Source organism: Ramularia collo-cygni, assembly GCF_900074925.1.
Source record: "Ramularia collo-cygni strain URUG2 genome assembly, contig: RCC_scaffold09, whole genome shotgun sequence".
NCBI classification, from domain to species: domain Eukaryota; kingdom Fungi; phylum Ascomycota; class Dothideomycetes; order Mycosphaerellales; family Mycosphaerellaceae; genus Ramularia; species Ramularia collo-cygni.
This window is the reverse complement of record NW_019716263.1, coordinates 733,801-748,023: the sequence shown is the minus strand read 5'-3', so window position 1 is coordinate 748,023 and position 14,223 is coordinate 733,801. Positions and strand designations below refer to the sequence as shown.

Genomic DNA, 14,223 nt, shown 5'->3' with positions numbered 1-14,223 from the left:
CATGGTAGGGATTGTTGACGACATAAGACAGCTCGTCCCTCTCTACTTTCATAGCCCAATCTCAGCGACTTCTAAACATTAACGACGACAAACGAAACCAAGATATTCACCACCGCTCTCGTTGCCAGTCTCATCTCACTCGCCAGTGCTCGCATCGTTGGATTCGCTCTCCCCGGAACCATCGCCCCCGACGCCACCGTCCCGATTACCATCATCACCGAAAACTATGTGCAATCCATCACGGACGTTGCGATGTCATTCGGCATATCCCCCGCCAACACTTCCTACCCTGGCTCATTGGGAAAGGTTCTGAGCGGCAAATATTTGGGACGTGGTGAGCCAACGCCGTCTTCATCATCCAGTCCCCAGCCACTGATATGCATATTCTTCTCTCAGACCTCAGCAACACTGCGACGAACATAACCCACTAAGTCCATATTCCCGCCACAACAGCCAAGGGAGAGTTTGTAATCACAGCAGCGCATTTCCAGCTCTTGGGTGCCAGTGCCAGCCCAGATGTTGAGAGCTATGCGGCCAATGTTACTGTGGGAGATGGTGTTAGCTGGCCCTTGGTAGAAAGCTATAAGATTGAGGATCAGTGAGGCTTGCGTCTCGAAATCGGTCGAGTGGGTCTCGTGTGCGGGAGCAATTGAACTGGGAATTGACCCGACCCCATTATGAGGTCAAACCGCCCTTCTGCGTTGGTAAGGGTTTGACAGCGAAAGCGAAACGTGCGAGAGGAGGGTAAAGGATATAACGGTGATATCGAGGTCGCATGTGCAGCCAAGCCCGACTGCAGTTCAATTTGAACGTGGGTGCATATATCATGGCAGACATCCACACTGCGATGTGTAGACGGATATAGATATTTCTAGAAGAGCGCGGGCGGTCACCTTTCATCTTTCTTTGAGAACCCTTTTCAGTTCTCATTGGCTACCATTACGCCATTTCCGCCATTTCCGCCAAGAAAGGAGCTTCCGGCCGCCGACCCGATGACCTTCACCCAGGGCAATCGTAGCAACAACATCCATGAACGTTACAGATGTCCGGAACTTGCAATCTGTTGCCCTGTTCTTACAATCCCATGACATCAGCTCCCAATATCCTCGCTTGAGTGCTTTGTGAATTCTTTCTTCCCTCACTTACTCTCTCAAAACATGGCGGAAACTATGCAAGTCGACCAGTCGAAATTGAAGGCCTATGAGAATGCAGCTGCCGGCCACGATGGAGTCCTGTCAGATGAATCCGGAGAACTGGTGATCAAGCCATGTACCGAAGCGGAAGTTGCCTTCTACCAGGAAAGTCTGGCCGAACACCCCAAATTCTACGAATTGATGCYGACGTTCATGGGGACGCTTACACTTGGTGCCCCACAAGTTCCCGGGGCTGATGCGGAAGAGACTCTGACTCAAGAGGAGAAGGATCAAAAGCTACTCCATGGCAAGAAGCTCACGACTGAGACTGGAATTGTTCTCGAGAATATCGCATATGGCTTCAACAAGCCCAACGTCCTGGACCTGAAGCTTGGCTCTCGATTGTATGCCGATGGGACTTCTGAGGACAAGGCGGAAAGACTTGACAAGGTCGCCTCAGAGACGACTAGTGGATCTTTAAATTTCCGAATTGCTGGCATGTCTGTTTGGAACGGCAAAAGCTTCGACACGTATGACAAATTCTACGGCCGCAAATTTACTGCAGAGAACGTCAAGGATGGCTTCGCGGCATTCTTCAGCAGTCTCGCAACGGGGATGAGCAAAGACGATGCTCGTCAGATTCTCGAGACCATCCTGGCGGAAATCACAAAGGCTCGCCACAGTCTGGAGCGGTCCGAATCAAGGATGTACAGTGCTAGCATCCTGATCGTCTACGAGGGAGACAACGAGACATTGAATGCTCAGATGGGAAACCAGCCACCTGCGCCTCCTTCCGCCGATGAGAAAGCACCCACGACGGCCGCTGTCAAGGCAACTCTGGAGGGCGATGAGGACGAGGATGAGGAGGCACCTCCTTTGACTCATCGGGTCAAGATGATTGATTTTGCTCATGCGGCGTGGACAYCAGGCCAGGGTCCTGATGAGAACGTTATCACGGGATTGAAGAATATTGAGGATCAGATGGATACTCTGATTGCCCGATTTGATTGAGTGGGAAGCAGGTACGATGTTACGAATGGACTGGAATAGACAGTGAAGGTCACCTCAACGCGACGGACCCGCGATATGCTCCCAGACATGGATGGAAAACGGAGGTAGAGATTAGAAGTATTAGCGGATGTCACCTGTCAATTCCGAACTCCTTCAATATAGCTTCAGTATGCTCCCCCACAGCCGGTATGGCATCCATTCTGACATGCATCCCATCAGCAGCCCCAGCAGGTTTCAAAGCTGGTATGGAGCCATTTGGTGTCCCGACTTTCATCCAACGGTCTCTCGCTTTCAATTGCGGATGGTTCCACAAACCCGGCATATCCGTCACCCTCGCATTCGCAATGCCCGCCGTCTGTAACTTGTCCAAAACCTCATCCGGGGAGAACCTGCTAAGCACATCCTCAATAACCTCCTTCAACTCCTTACGATTTGCAGATCTCAACGAAGTCGTCTTAAATCTCTCATCATAAAGTAATTCCGGCTTCTCCAGTATCCCCGTGAAAATTCCCCACTCCCGTTCATTCTGCATTCCCAACATGATGACTCCTCCATCACCAGTCTTGAACGGTCCATAAGGATAGATCGAAGCGTGTTCAGCACCCGCAAGAGCTGGAGCCGGAGCACCATCATAAGCGTAATACATGGGAAAACTCATCCACTCCGCCATGCTCTCCAGCATACTAACATCCAGTCGACACCCCTCACCAGTTCTGCCGCGTTGGATTATAGCTGCGAGGATATTGTTGTATGCTGTAGTTCCAGCTGCGATATCTGCTATGCTGATTCCTGACTTTGCAGGCATACCTGGCGAACCCGTGACGGACAGGAAGCCGGATTCGGCTTGGATTAATAGGTCATAGGCTTTTTTGTCTTTGTATGGTCCTGTGCTTCCATACCCGCTGATATCGCAGACAATTAGCTTTGGCAGAGTCCTTTTCAATGCCTCATATCCCAGGCCCATACGTTCCGTTGCTCCAGGTGCTAGATTCTGGACCAGAATGTCTGCTTCGRAAAGAATCTTCTTCAAAGCAGCTAGATCTGAAGGATTCTTGAGGTCCAGTGCCAGACTCTCCTTGCTGCGATTCGTCCATACAAAATGGCTGCACATGCCTTTGACTCGTTGATCGTGGTGTCTGTTGAAGTCTCCTAGACCTGGTCGTTCGATTTTGATGACGCGTGCTCCTAGATCTGCGAGTTGACGAGTACAAAATGGACCTGCGACCGCTTGTTCGAGAGAGACCACTAGCATTCCAGAGAGTGGGAGGTTTGCATTGGGCTTTTCTGATTTCGAGCTTTGGTGGGCTTGATGGAGATGGCGACCTGTCATGAGACTTCGTCTAGTGTTATGGTCTTGATTGCGAGATTGGGTCCATGTCCTGGCGATGGCCTGCTTTCGATGCTGAGTAGAGCTGGCGTAACATACCGGTCTGATAGCAGCTGGGAGGCAGCGGGACAGTGACATTGTCTATCCCTTCACACCCACACTTAAAACCTCGCAACCTATATTATTTTGATGACTCCTGGAAATAAGACAGAAAAGGGAAAGATGAGTTATCAGATGCAGGTTTGTTGTCCGAGGATCCAACACCTGTCTCCGCAATCGGCAATACGGCTTGCCTTGGCCATGCAAGAGGTCAAGACGAGGTGAACCTGGTCAGCTCAAAGCCTGCATTCAATCATATACTGAAACAAGTCATGCGTGTAAGGCGAATCGTTCTTCCAGTTGACTATCACCTAGTGTCGTCGTGATGAGAGAACGAGGTGTACTCGACTGCGGCGTCGATTGTGCCTATGKATCATTCGTGATGGAGATTGAAGTAGGTATACAGGGATGATGCTGCAAACCTGGAATCTTTCGAAGACGACCGTGAAGGGATTCTTTTACCTCAATCTTGGTGTTTGTCACAAACCAGGACAAGAAGAGGAGGAAGGAAGGAGATGAGATGGGGGGCAAGTCGCACCGTCAATTACATCGACTTATGGTGACGTAATTGTAAGCAGCTTAATTAAGCCTAGCGCATGTTTCTCGCGCGCGTCTTCACGTCTCCCAAGCTTCGCAAAATATTGAACAGCCATCACATTCGCTTCAAACAATAGTCCCGCCTCTTAGGACTTAGGCGACCACGCTCGTGACTGCGCTGCACTCGGATCCACTGCATCTGAAAATATAATCTGCATCCATCAATCACAATCCACAATCCCCGAAATGGCCCTCCCCGGCCTTTCCCTCCCAGGCCTAGGACAAACTTCATCAACACCATCGGCACAAGTAGAGAACACAATTCAAGCATCACGGACCAAGAATCTTCAAGCCAGAACAGAATGGCGATTCGAAGTTGCTTTCGGTCAACAATACAGCATCAAGCTCGAAAGCGGCCTCGCCGAGCTTTTCGGCGTGGAATTGGCTCTGAAGCAAGTCTACACTTTCACAGGATGCAAAGCCGCAGTTCTCACCTGGACAGGATGTCAACTTGAAGTCACCGGAAATGCTGAGAGCGAGTATGCTGGACAGGAAACCGATTATGCTGTGGAATGGTTGAACGTGTATGGGATGCTAGAGACGATGAGAGCGCAGAATCAGGTGGATGGGCCGAGAGTGCTAGTTGTCGGTCCTGATTCTGTAGGAAAGTCTAGTCTTGTCCGGAGTTTGGCGGCGTGGCAAGTACGCAGTGGACATAATCCTACAGTGATCAATCTGGATTCTCGAGAAGGACTACTAGCGCCACCAAGCAGTTTGACGGCGGTGACAGTTGATTCACAGATGGAAGTGGACGGAGGATATGGCATTGCGCCAATGTCTGGACCAACGCTCTCCCCCGTGAGAGCACCACTCATCTATCACTTTCCCTGGCAGTCTCCACTAGAGAAACCCGACGTCTACAAAGCTGTAATCACTCGACTTGCATTGACAGTCACGAACAAACTCGAGGACAACCACACCACAAAACGAAGCGGCATTATTGTGGACACTCCCGGTTCCCTCAACGATCCCAGGAGCAACTACGATCTACTCGCACATATTGTCTCGGAGCTTAGCATCAACATTGTGCTCACAATCGGCTCGGAGCGGCTAGCGAGTGATTTGAGTCAAAGATTTGGTTCCAGTAAAACCCCGGAAGAGACCGTGACTGTAATCCGCGTTGCGAAACCTGGAGGCGCCGTCGAGCGAGACGCCGGCTTCTCCAAAGAACTGCGGAAACAACAGATCAGGACTTACTTCTTCGGTCCTGGTAACTCTCTCAATCCGCATTCACATTCAAGCCCATTCGACGCAATTGAGTTGTTTGCTGCAGGAGGGGAGACTTCATTCGAAAAGACGAAACCCATGCCCGAAATGACAGGTAGTCTGATGGCCATCAAGCACTGCGTCGGGAAGAGCAGCGCAGATGACGTCAAAGTCAGCGCGGTGAAGGGGTATTTGTTCGTGGCGGAAGTGGATGAATTGAAGCGCAGAGTGAGATTCCTGGCTCCTCATCCGCAGACTTGGGGTGACCGGGCTTTAGTCTTGAGCCAAGGGTGGCCAGAGGCTGTTGGAGATCTATAGTCGTTTCAAAATCATCGGTGATCTTCCGGCAAATGCCATCGAACCACGTCTTTGCCAATGTGAGGAGATTCATGTATCCGTCCAGAAATGCAGACTCGTTGCAAGGCAAAGCTGGCACGAGACGCACTAGCGATATCTGACGTAATTGCCTTACCCCATATTCTAGGTATCTAATTAACTTCACGGCCATGTTCCTTCTTTCCACGAACTTCTACAACTCTCGTGTTAAAAACGACAACATGGAAACCCTCATTCAATATTCCGTCGTCCTACTTCACAGTCTAGCATGCAAGCGACCCTTCCGCCAATCTGTGAAGTACTCAGGTCGCGTCATCTTTCTCACACCAACCATATGCATCAAATCATCTCCTTTTACGACTCTCGCAGAAGCACACGCCATGATTTTCATCAAAGAGCACACCAGCGTCCCTGTTCCGAAGGTCTACATGGCGTTTGAGCGTAAAGGACGTGTATACATCGTAATGGAGCGCATCAATGGTACCATGCTTGCATGCGGCTGGGTGCATCGTTCAGCGGCGTCTCAAGCAAAGATTCTGAAGGACTTGAAAACCATGGTGGAAGAATGGAGACGAATTCCGTCACCCAAAGGTGTCGGCGTTGCTAACATCGACGGCGGACCGATCTACGATGTACGATTGCCAACAGAATCGTTCTGGGGGCCATTTGACTCGGTGGATAAGTTCCACTCCCGATTACGAAATGGCATTGACATTGAACACCTTTCTGAAAGCTCACCAAAGGGCTTGCTGGAGTTGGCCGAATTCCACGCCAAGGCTAGCTCTGTAGCAACAACATTCACACATGGCGACTTGAGCAGCCTCAACATCCTGTGTCGGGGTGATCAAATCGTCGGCATCATTGATTGGGAAACTGCGGGATGGTTTCCGAGCTATTGGGAATATACAACGGCCTGGCACGTCAATCCTCACAATGAGTTCTGGCAAAAGGAAGTCGATTCCTTCGTAGAGCCATGGCCAGAAGCTCTAGAGATGGAGCAGATTCGAAGAAAGTACTTTGGCGACTTTTGAGCGTCCCAGTGTCTCATCAGAAATCAGCCAATTACTTCCTTGTTCTCCAACAAGTCCCAAGTAGGAACTCGAGAAATGTCAAAGTCACCTTGACCATCGAACCGATGTTCTCCCTTCTWGCGATCGACATATCGCATCGCTGCGTCCCGAACCAGTTCCCAGGATGTGATGGAAGTACCCAGAACCTTCCCATCTCGTTGCAAAACCTCCAACGCTTCCTTGACCCAAGCGACACAGTTCCATCCCGGCTGGTCGCCTCGGATTGGAACTCCACGAAGCAGGACCTTGATTCGCTTCTTGTCTTCGATCTTACCTATTATGACTCGGACAAGAATCATGGCTGATGGCAATAATTCCGTTCTCCGCTCTTCATACATCCAGACAGACTGCGAAGTTCCATCGACCGTTGCTACAACTACTTTTGCATGGAAACGATCTCCCTTGGAATCTTTATTCTCCTCTTTGGGACCCATGATGAGCGCCCAGTGATAGCTATGTCTTTTCGTCAGATATCTCTTTGCATTGCTCAAAAGCGACAGTGGAACATACGTATCCTCCAAGCCTGGCATCTGCGCTTTTCCACCTCGGGCGTACAACGCCACGTACAGACGATCCTTTTGCGATGGCATCGTGGGAGAGTGAGATATTTGTCATGGAACGGGCTGCGTGTGATGTCGAACCAAAGGTGTGCGAGAAAGAAAGCACGAATTCCAATCTAGAAGGTCTCTCTGAGCTCTATAAACAAGAGCTTACTACCGCCGGAAGGTCCTCTCCACGAGATTGGCTCGTCTGAACTCTCTGCCGACCCTCGACTTTTGATTGGATCAGAGCGCCCTTGGAAGGCCCGGTGAAAATCGTAGGTAGGTAGGTTGCCGCCCTACCTGTAGCGGGTTAAAATCTTGTATTTTCTGCAACAACGACAGACGACAGCACGATTAAAAAGTCATCAGTCGACAAGGTATTCAATACTCCGGACTTGTCTCTCCATAAGACTGCTGCTTTTTGTGCTTGTAACAACCTGTTCGTAAGCGTTGTCGTCAATTCACCACAAGGAGAGGCGGCAATTTTCAATTTCACCCCGTCTCGACCAAGAAGAGATATGCACTGCCGCGAGAGCACCTCACCAACAAAAGACAGTTGGTCCTGGTAGGCAAGGAATAGAGGTGTTGCGGAAGGAGTTGACGTATCGTTACGCGCCGGACCTGCTGTGCCGCAGACGCTTTGAGGCGAAGCAGCGTCACGAAACTTCTACCGTAGCGTTGAATCTGAGGGAATAACTGACCAAGTGGATACGCATACATACCATCCGATGTATTTGTGGGGCTGTTCGTCGATGATATTGAGTGGGGGCCTCCATACAACTTGACATCTCAACCGCCCCCCCACAAACTCACCACCCCTCCCTCCCCAACTTCCTCCCCAGTCCAATTTCAATCAACCTCCATCTCTCCCTCACCATATTTCCCGCATACCCCTCCCCGTGCCACTCCTTCACGTTCCTCGCCTCCTCCCATAACCCTTCCAAAATCCCCTCCAACCACTCCTCCACTTCCCGCTCACGATCAACACCCATGTCCTCCCCGTTCAAGCAGAAATACTCCCATTCATTCGCCGAGAATAGCTCCGCCCTCACGGCGACTTGCGTTCTGAAACAGTAGATTTGTGTTACGGGGTCGAGAGTGTAGTTTCCTAGGTACCCTGTATCTTGGATGGTGGATTTTGTCTTCTGGGAGAGATGTGGCAGGAGGATGTGGTCGAGGGTAATGGAGTCATCTGATTGAGATGGCGAGGAGGGGGATGGTATGTGTATGAATCCGTAGTGAGTGAGGAGTTTATCGTTGGGGTGGGAGCCGTATGTTAGGAGGAGTTCCTCTCCTGCTTCTACATGTCCACGCTCATTAGTCTTGCACACCACATGATCTGATCTAGTAGACCTACCATAATCTCTATCCGTCCAAACCTCAAACCCTTTCGCCGTCTGCTCCACTCTCACTCCTGTTCCTGTTGGCCCGTGATTCAAATAATCGATAAATGGACACAGAACCATGTATCCCGGTTTACTCCCCGGAGGCTTCCAATGAAACGATCGGGAGTTGACAATCGCCCAATAGTATTCGAATTCTTCATCGCCTGCTTTCCCTGTTGCAGCGACATCTTTATCGAAATCCTGCCGTTGTCTCTCCAGAACACATTTCGTGGAAACCGGTAATTTGTCACGGATACTGTCCTCCCAGAAAATCGGAAGACTGGAACGGATATCCTCGTTGGAAGGCCATGTCGCGCACCATTTCTTCAATTCCGCGTCTTTGGGAAAGGAACTCGAGGCACTCAGGGCAAGGTGTGCGTGTGGAGAGATTCCGGGGTGGGCTTTGGAGAGTTTCTTTTCAGGCTTGAACGTTGCGGACTCGGGGATGAAGAGGATGCGGGTCGAGGAGGGGATTGATGAAGTGGTTTGGAGTCCGATGCCTCGGCCGGGAAGGGATGCTGGGGTTATTGACGGGTGGATGATCACACCGCGAGAGACGCAGCTGCGTTGGAAGGCGAGATGTTTTGCAGGGAGGGGAAGGGATGTTGCGGGTTGTTGGTCTTGTTGCTTTTGGGCATTGGCTGACGTTTGGGAGACTTTGGTTGAGTCGGTCGATTCGATGTTTGTTGATGTTCGTTCGATGGCCGGGTTGGAGGGCGGGGTCTTCCTCTTCTTCTCCACAGGCTCGTTATAACGAGACGTCTTGAGTCTCTTCCTCTCCGGCATGTTGTCAGACATTCGGATTTGATGTACTGTGCTACTACCAAGCTATCCTTGCACGTCGCAACATTTCATGTGAAGARAGCCACCGATTAGATAAGGTTCAGACCCCGGTCGCGCTTGCCTCGAGCTTGCCCAAAATTCCATCCACCATCCACCATCCCTTCAACACTAACATTCCCAAGCAACAACATCACCTCCCAAAAATGGACGAATCCATCCAACCTCAGATTGTCGACCTCCAAGAATCCCTCGCAAATCTCGAAGCAAGCCTCTCCCCAATCCTCACGGCCGGACCTCTCAGCACCGCAACATCCACCCTCCCGCTCCTCGACAAAGCAAAGCTCTACGTCCTCGCCACATATGCTTTGGAGTCCATTCTCTTCTCCTACCTCCGGTTAAACGGTGTCGATGCGAAAGAACATGACGTCTTCAAGGAACTAGCGCGTGTCAAGGAATACTTCTCCAAAATTTCGGGCGCCGAGGGGAGAGGGAAGGGTGCGGCACAGCCGAGATTAGACAAGGGAGCTGCTTCAAGATTTGTGAAGGCGGGATTGGCGGGGAATGGAAAGCTGGAGGATATGGAGGGAAAGGGCAAGCATACGAGATTTGAGGCCGCAGGGAAGAGGTTTCGGGAGGCGGAGGACACTGTGCCCGTGGTGAGGGCGGAGGATGTTGATGATGAGGAGGAGGATGAAGGAGAAGTTGTTGAGGGGAAGGAAGCGGAAGGGGAGGAGAAGAAGAGGAAGCGGAAGACGCCCGAGGAGAGGGAAAAGGCGGCGCGGAAGAAGGCGAGGAAAGAGGCGAGGACGGCGAGGGAGGGGAAGCGGTGGCAGCATTTGATGGAGGAGAAGTGAGATGGGATGAAATCATTGATATTGTTGATCTTTGCAGCGTTCTAGCGATCGATGGGCATGATATGGGTGAAAATGGGACTGGCTTGGGAGGATGTGATGGATGGTATCACAGCCCATCAATCAATCGATTCATCATTTATTTGAGCCGAGACTCGTATCTGATCTGGTGCAAAAGGCGGCAATAGCTGACGGACGCTTCCAACGCCCTGATGAAGATGCTTCTTTTTCCTGTTGATGGCACAATTCCACAACACAGCACTTCGCCTACCAGAGAAAGGTGCACTCGACGTATCACAGTGGAATTGTCGGTAGAAATAGAAGTAAATGAGCATGTCAAACCGATCAGCTCAAACGGTGAGTGGAGCTGCAGTTTCATGCATTCCTTTCTGGTGCCTGATGATCGTCGTCATTGGGCCGCGCCAGCTGTGTGGCTCGTGGCGCCGAATGCACCCACATATTGAACTCCACATGCGCATGGCAGATGCCTGTCTAGTCTGCCGTCACATATAACACCCAACTTCCAGAAGACTCCCCCCTTTGACCACCGCAACTCTGGCGGCCCCCTTTGACGTCTATCGCGAGCCCCCTCGTCGACGAGGCCCCGTCCCAACCACCATGTACTCCTCGAGCACACGCAATGTCGACCTGACTAAGAGCGAGACGGAGCTGGCCACCAACATCAAAAAGGCCACTTCCATCGAAGAGTCGGCGCCCAAGCGGAAACATGTGCGCGCCTGTATCGTCTACACCTGGGACCACAAATCCTCGCAGTCCTTCTGGAACGGCATCAAAGTCCAGCCCATCCAGGCCGACGAGGTGCAGACGTTCAAGGCGCTGTACACCATCCACAAGGTCCTGCAGGAAGGCCATCCCGTCGCATTGAAGGAGGCGCAGCAACATGCACAATGGCTCGAGGGACTGCAACGGGGCATGGGAGGGATGGGCGGCATGGGAGATCGAGGATACCAACCCCTCATTCAGGAATACATCTTCTACCTCGTCTCCAAGCTCAAGTTTCACCGCGAGCACCCGGAGTTCAACGGAACCTTTGAGTACGAGGAGTACATTTCCCTCAAGTCCATCAACGACCCCAATGAAGGCTACGAGACCATCTCCGAGCTCATGACCCTGCAGGACCAGATTGATTCCTTTCAAAAGTTGATCTTTGCCCACTTCCGCGGCTCCACTAACAATGAGTGTCGCATCAGTGCTTTGGTTCCCTTGGTACAGGAGAGTTATGGCATCTACAAATTCATCACCAGCATGCTGCGCGCCATGCACACCACCCTCGGCGATGATGAAGCGCTGAGTCCTCTCCGGGGACGATACGATGCGCAACACTACCGCCTGGTTCGCTTCTATTACGAGTGCTCCAACCTGCGATATCTCACCTCGTTGATCACCGTCCCCAAACTTCCGCAGGACCCGCCAAATCTTCTCAGCGAAGACGATGCTGCACCCGCATTGCCGGCGAGACCCAAGAATGAGAAACCACGCGACACTCCTCCTCCCTCTGCTCCCGATCCCGAGCCCATCAACGAGTTTTGGAAGAATGAGCAGGCGCGGCAACAGGAAGAGTACGATGCCGAGCAGAGGAGACTGCAGGCTCAGTGGGAAGAGGCACAGAGACTGCAGCAATTGCAGGCACAGCAAGCACAGCGAGACTTTGAGGAACAGCAGAGACTACAAGCAGAGCAACAGAGATTACAACTCGAACAGCTGCAGAGGGACCAATACGCGCAACAAACTTCCGGTCGCATGGCAGAACTAGAGCGGGAGAATATGAATGCTCGCGCGCAGTACGAGAGAGATCAACTCATGCTTCAACAATACGACCAGCGGATGAAGGCGTTGGAGGGAGAATTGGCACAGCTGAACCAAAACTTCCAGCAGCAGACTGCGAGCAAGGACGATCAGATTCGTGCACTGCAGGAGCAGGTCAATACGTGGAGGACAAAGTACGAAGCTCTCGCGAAACTGTACAGTCAGTTGAGACATGAGCATCTGGAGTTGTTGCAAAAATTCAAGGGTGTGCAACTGAAGGCGGCATCTGCACAGGAGGCCATTGACAAGCGGGAGAAGCTGGAGCGCGAGCTCAAGACGAAGAATCTTGAGCTTGCAGACATGATTCGGGAGAGAGACCGAGCATTGCATGACAAGGATCGTACGACTGGCGGCCACAAGGATGAACTGGAGAAGCTGAAGCGTGAACTCCGCATGGCTTTGGACCGAGCTGATAATGAGCAGCGTGCCAAGGGCAGTGAATTGTCTGCCATGCTCTCAAGACATAACCGTGAGATTGCCGACCTGGAAGAGGCCCTGCGCAATAAGACCCGCGCTCTGGATGACATGCAGATGAAGCTCGGAGAGGGCAGCTCTGACCTCCAAGCTCAGCTACGAGAAAAGGAGGATGAGCTGGAAATTTACAAGTCCAGTCTCGACCAAGCTCTTGTAGAATTGGAAGAACTCCGCCAAAACGGTGGCGGCGTTGACAACGCAATGGACGAGCAAATCGATGTCATGCTACTCGACAACATTCGCAAGATCAACGACATTATCGACTCGGTCCTTCAAGCAGGTGTACAACGGGTCGATGATGCCCTCTACGAACTCGACAGCTCCATGCAAGCCGGAAATCAAAACGCCAGCGGGCCATATGTGCTCTCACAGATTGAAAAGGCACAAAGCAGCGCCATGGAATTCAGCACAGCATTCAACAACTTCATCGCCGACGGTCCGAATAGCACCCATGCAGAGGTCATTCGCACAGTCCACACCTTCTCCAATGCCATCGCAGACGTCCTGTCCAATACCAAAGGATTAACACGCTTTGCGAGTGATGACAAGAAAGCCGATCAACTCATCTCTTCCACCCGCCGTTCCGCTTCAAGCACTGTGGATTTCTTCCGCGGAATCATGTCCTACCGTCTCGATGGACTTGAAGACCTTCAGAAGACAGATGTGGTAATCAACAAGAACAAYGAAGTCCAAATCGCCCTCAACAACCTTTCGAAACTCGCCGACGCTTTCGCGCCCAAGGGTGTAAAAGTCACCAACACTTCTGGGGATTTGGGAGAACTTGTCGACAGAGAAATGGGCAATGCTGCGTTGGCGATTGAAGCTGCTACGGAACGTCTCACCAAACTCATGAACAAGCCTCGAGATCAATACAGCACATACGAATTGAAGATCCACGATGAGATTCTCGAAGCTGCGATTGCGGTTACCAATGCCATTGCACAGCTCATTCGTGCTGCGACGGCCTCTCAACAGGAGATTGTCAAGGAGGGACGGGGAAGTGGAGGCATGAGCAAAACCCAATTCTACAAGAAAAACAACCGCTGGACAGAAGGCCTCATCTCCGCCGCCAAAGCTGTGGCAAGTTCCACCAACATGCTCATCGAGACCGCCGACGGCGTCATTTCCGGCAGGAATTCCGCGGAACAACTCATTGTGGCATCCAACGACGTTGCGGCATCCACCGCGCAACTCGTCGCCGCCAGCAGAGTCAAAGCATCTTTCATGTCCAAGACTCAAGAGAGGTTGGAGGAGTGCAGTAAAGCTGTAGGACAAGCATGTAGAGGCTTGGTCCGGCAGGTTCAAGAAATCATTCGAAGGCGAGATTCGGGTGGGGATGAAGCGACGGATTACTCGAAATTGAGTGGACATGATTTCAAAGTCGCGCAGATGGAACAGCAGGTGGAAATTTTACAATTGGAGAACAGTTTGGCTGCTGCGAGGGGACGGTTGGGGGAGATGAGRAAGTTGAGTTATGCGCAGGAAGAGGAGTGAGTCGACGACATGTTAGGCTTGAGGTGACGTGGGTATGGTTCGAGGAGTGGTGTGTACCGTATGTATTTATGTACGAGGGAGAAGTAGG

General features: G+C 51.6%; 9 protein-coding genes; 6 read left to right on the top strand and 3 right to left on the bottom strand.

Moving 5' to 3' along the window:
• Window positions 1–252: 252 nt before the first annotated feature.
• Window positions 253–431, top strand: RCC_06389 (uncharacterized protein; the record flags this gene model as incomplete). XM_023771650.1 has 2 exons in its annotated part: window positions 253–334; window positions 397–431. 2 exons carry the CDS (start codon window positions 253–255, stop codon window positions 429–431), a joined length of 117 nt encoding a protein of 38 aa, XP_023627418.1.
• Window positions 432–1,157: 726 nt separating this feature from the next.
• On the top strand, window positions 1,158–2,144 carry RCC_06388 (related to transcriptional regulator ARG82; the record flags this gene model as incomplete). The annotated part of the gene is made up of 1 exon (XM_023771649.1): window positions 1,158–2,144. One exon carries the CDS (start codon window positions 1,158–1,160, stop codon window positions 2,142–2,144), a length of 987 nt encoding a protein of 328 aa, XP_023627417.1.
• A 130-nt stretch (window positions 2,145–2,274) lies between these two features.
• RCC_06387 (related to acyl-CoA transferases/carnitine dehydratase) lies at window positions 2,275–3,108 on the bottom strand (the record flags this gene model as incomplete). Its single annotated transcript, XM_023771648.1, has 1 exon — window positions 2,275–3,108. The coding sequence occupies one exon, from the start codon at window positions 3,106–3,108 to the stop codon at window positions 2,275–2,277; it is 834 nt and encodes a 277-aa protein (XP_023627416.1).
• Window positions 3,109–4,353: 1,245 nt separating this feature from the next.
• On the top strand, window positions 4,354–5,691 carry RCC_06386 (related to Protein clp1; the record flags this gene model as incomplete). Its single annotated transcript, XM_023771647.1, has 1 exon — window positions 4,354–5,691. The coding sequence occupies one exon, from the start codon at window positions 4,354–4,356 to the stop codon at window positions 5,689–5,691; it is 1,338 nt and encodes a 445-aa protein (XP_023627415.1).
• Window positions 5,692–5,930: 239 nt separating this feature from the next.
• On the top strand, window positions 5,931–6,740 carry RCC_06385 (uncharacterized protein; the record flags this gene model as incomplete). Its single annotated transcript, XM_023771646.1, has 1 exon — window positions 5,931–6,740. One exon carries the CDS (start codon window positions 5,931–5,933, stop codon window positions 6,738–6,740), a length of 810 nt encoding a protein of 269 aa, XP_023627414.1.
• Window positions 6,741–6,763: 23 nt separating this feature from the next.
• Window positions 6,764–7,369, bottom strand: RCC_06384 (uncharacterized protein; the record flags this gene model as incomplete). XM_023771645.1 has 2 exons in its annotated part: window positions 6,764–7,232; window positions 7,290–7,369. 2 exons carry the CDS (start codon window positions 7,367–7,369, stop codon window positions 6,764–6,766), a joined length of 549 nt encoding a protein of 182 aa, XP_023627413.1.
• Window positions 7,370–8,130: 761 nt separating this feature from the next.
• RCC_06383 (uncharacterized protein) lies at window positions 8,131–9,492 on the bottom strand (the record flags this gene model as incomplete). XM_023771644.1 has 2 exons in its annotated part: window positions 8,131–8,621; window positions 8,679–9,492. The coding sequence occupies 2 exons, from the start codon at window positions 9,490–9,492 to the stop codon at window positions 8,131–8,133; spliced, it is 1,305 nt and encodes a 434-aa protein (XP_023627412.1).
• A 200-nt stretch (window positions 9,493–9,692) lies between these two features.
• Window positions 9,693–10,343, top strand: RCC_06382 (uncharacterized protein; the record flags this gene model as incomplete). Its single annotated transcript, XM_023771643.1, has 1 exon — window positions 9,693–10,343. The coding sequence occupies one exon, from the start codon at window positions 9,693–9,695 to the stop codon at window positions 10,341–10,343; it is 651 nt and encodes a 216-aa protein (XP_023627411.1).
• Window positions 10,344–10,958: 615 nt separating this feature from the next.
• Window positions 10,959–14,135, top strand: RCC_06381 (probable cytoskeleton assembly control protein Sla2; the record flags this gene model as incomplete). The annotated part of the gene is made up of 1 exon (XM_023771642.1): window positions 10,959–14,135. The coding sequence occupies one exon, from the start codon at window positions 10,959–10,961 to the stop codon at window positions 14,133–14,135; it is 3,177 nt and encodes a 1,058-aa protein (XP_023627410.1).
• Window positions 14,136–14,223: the final 88 nt, after the last annotated feature.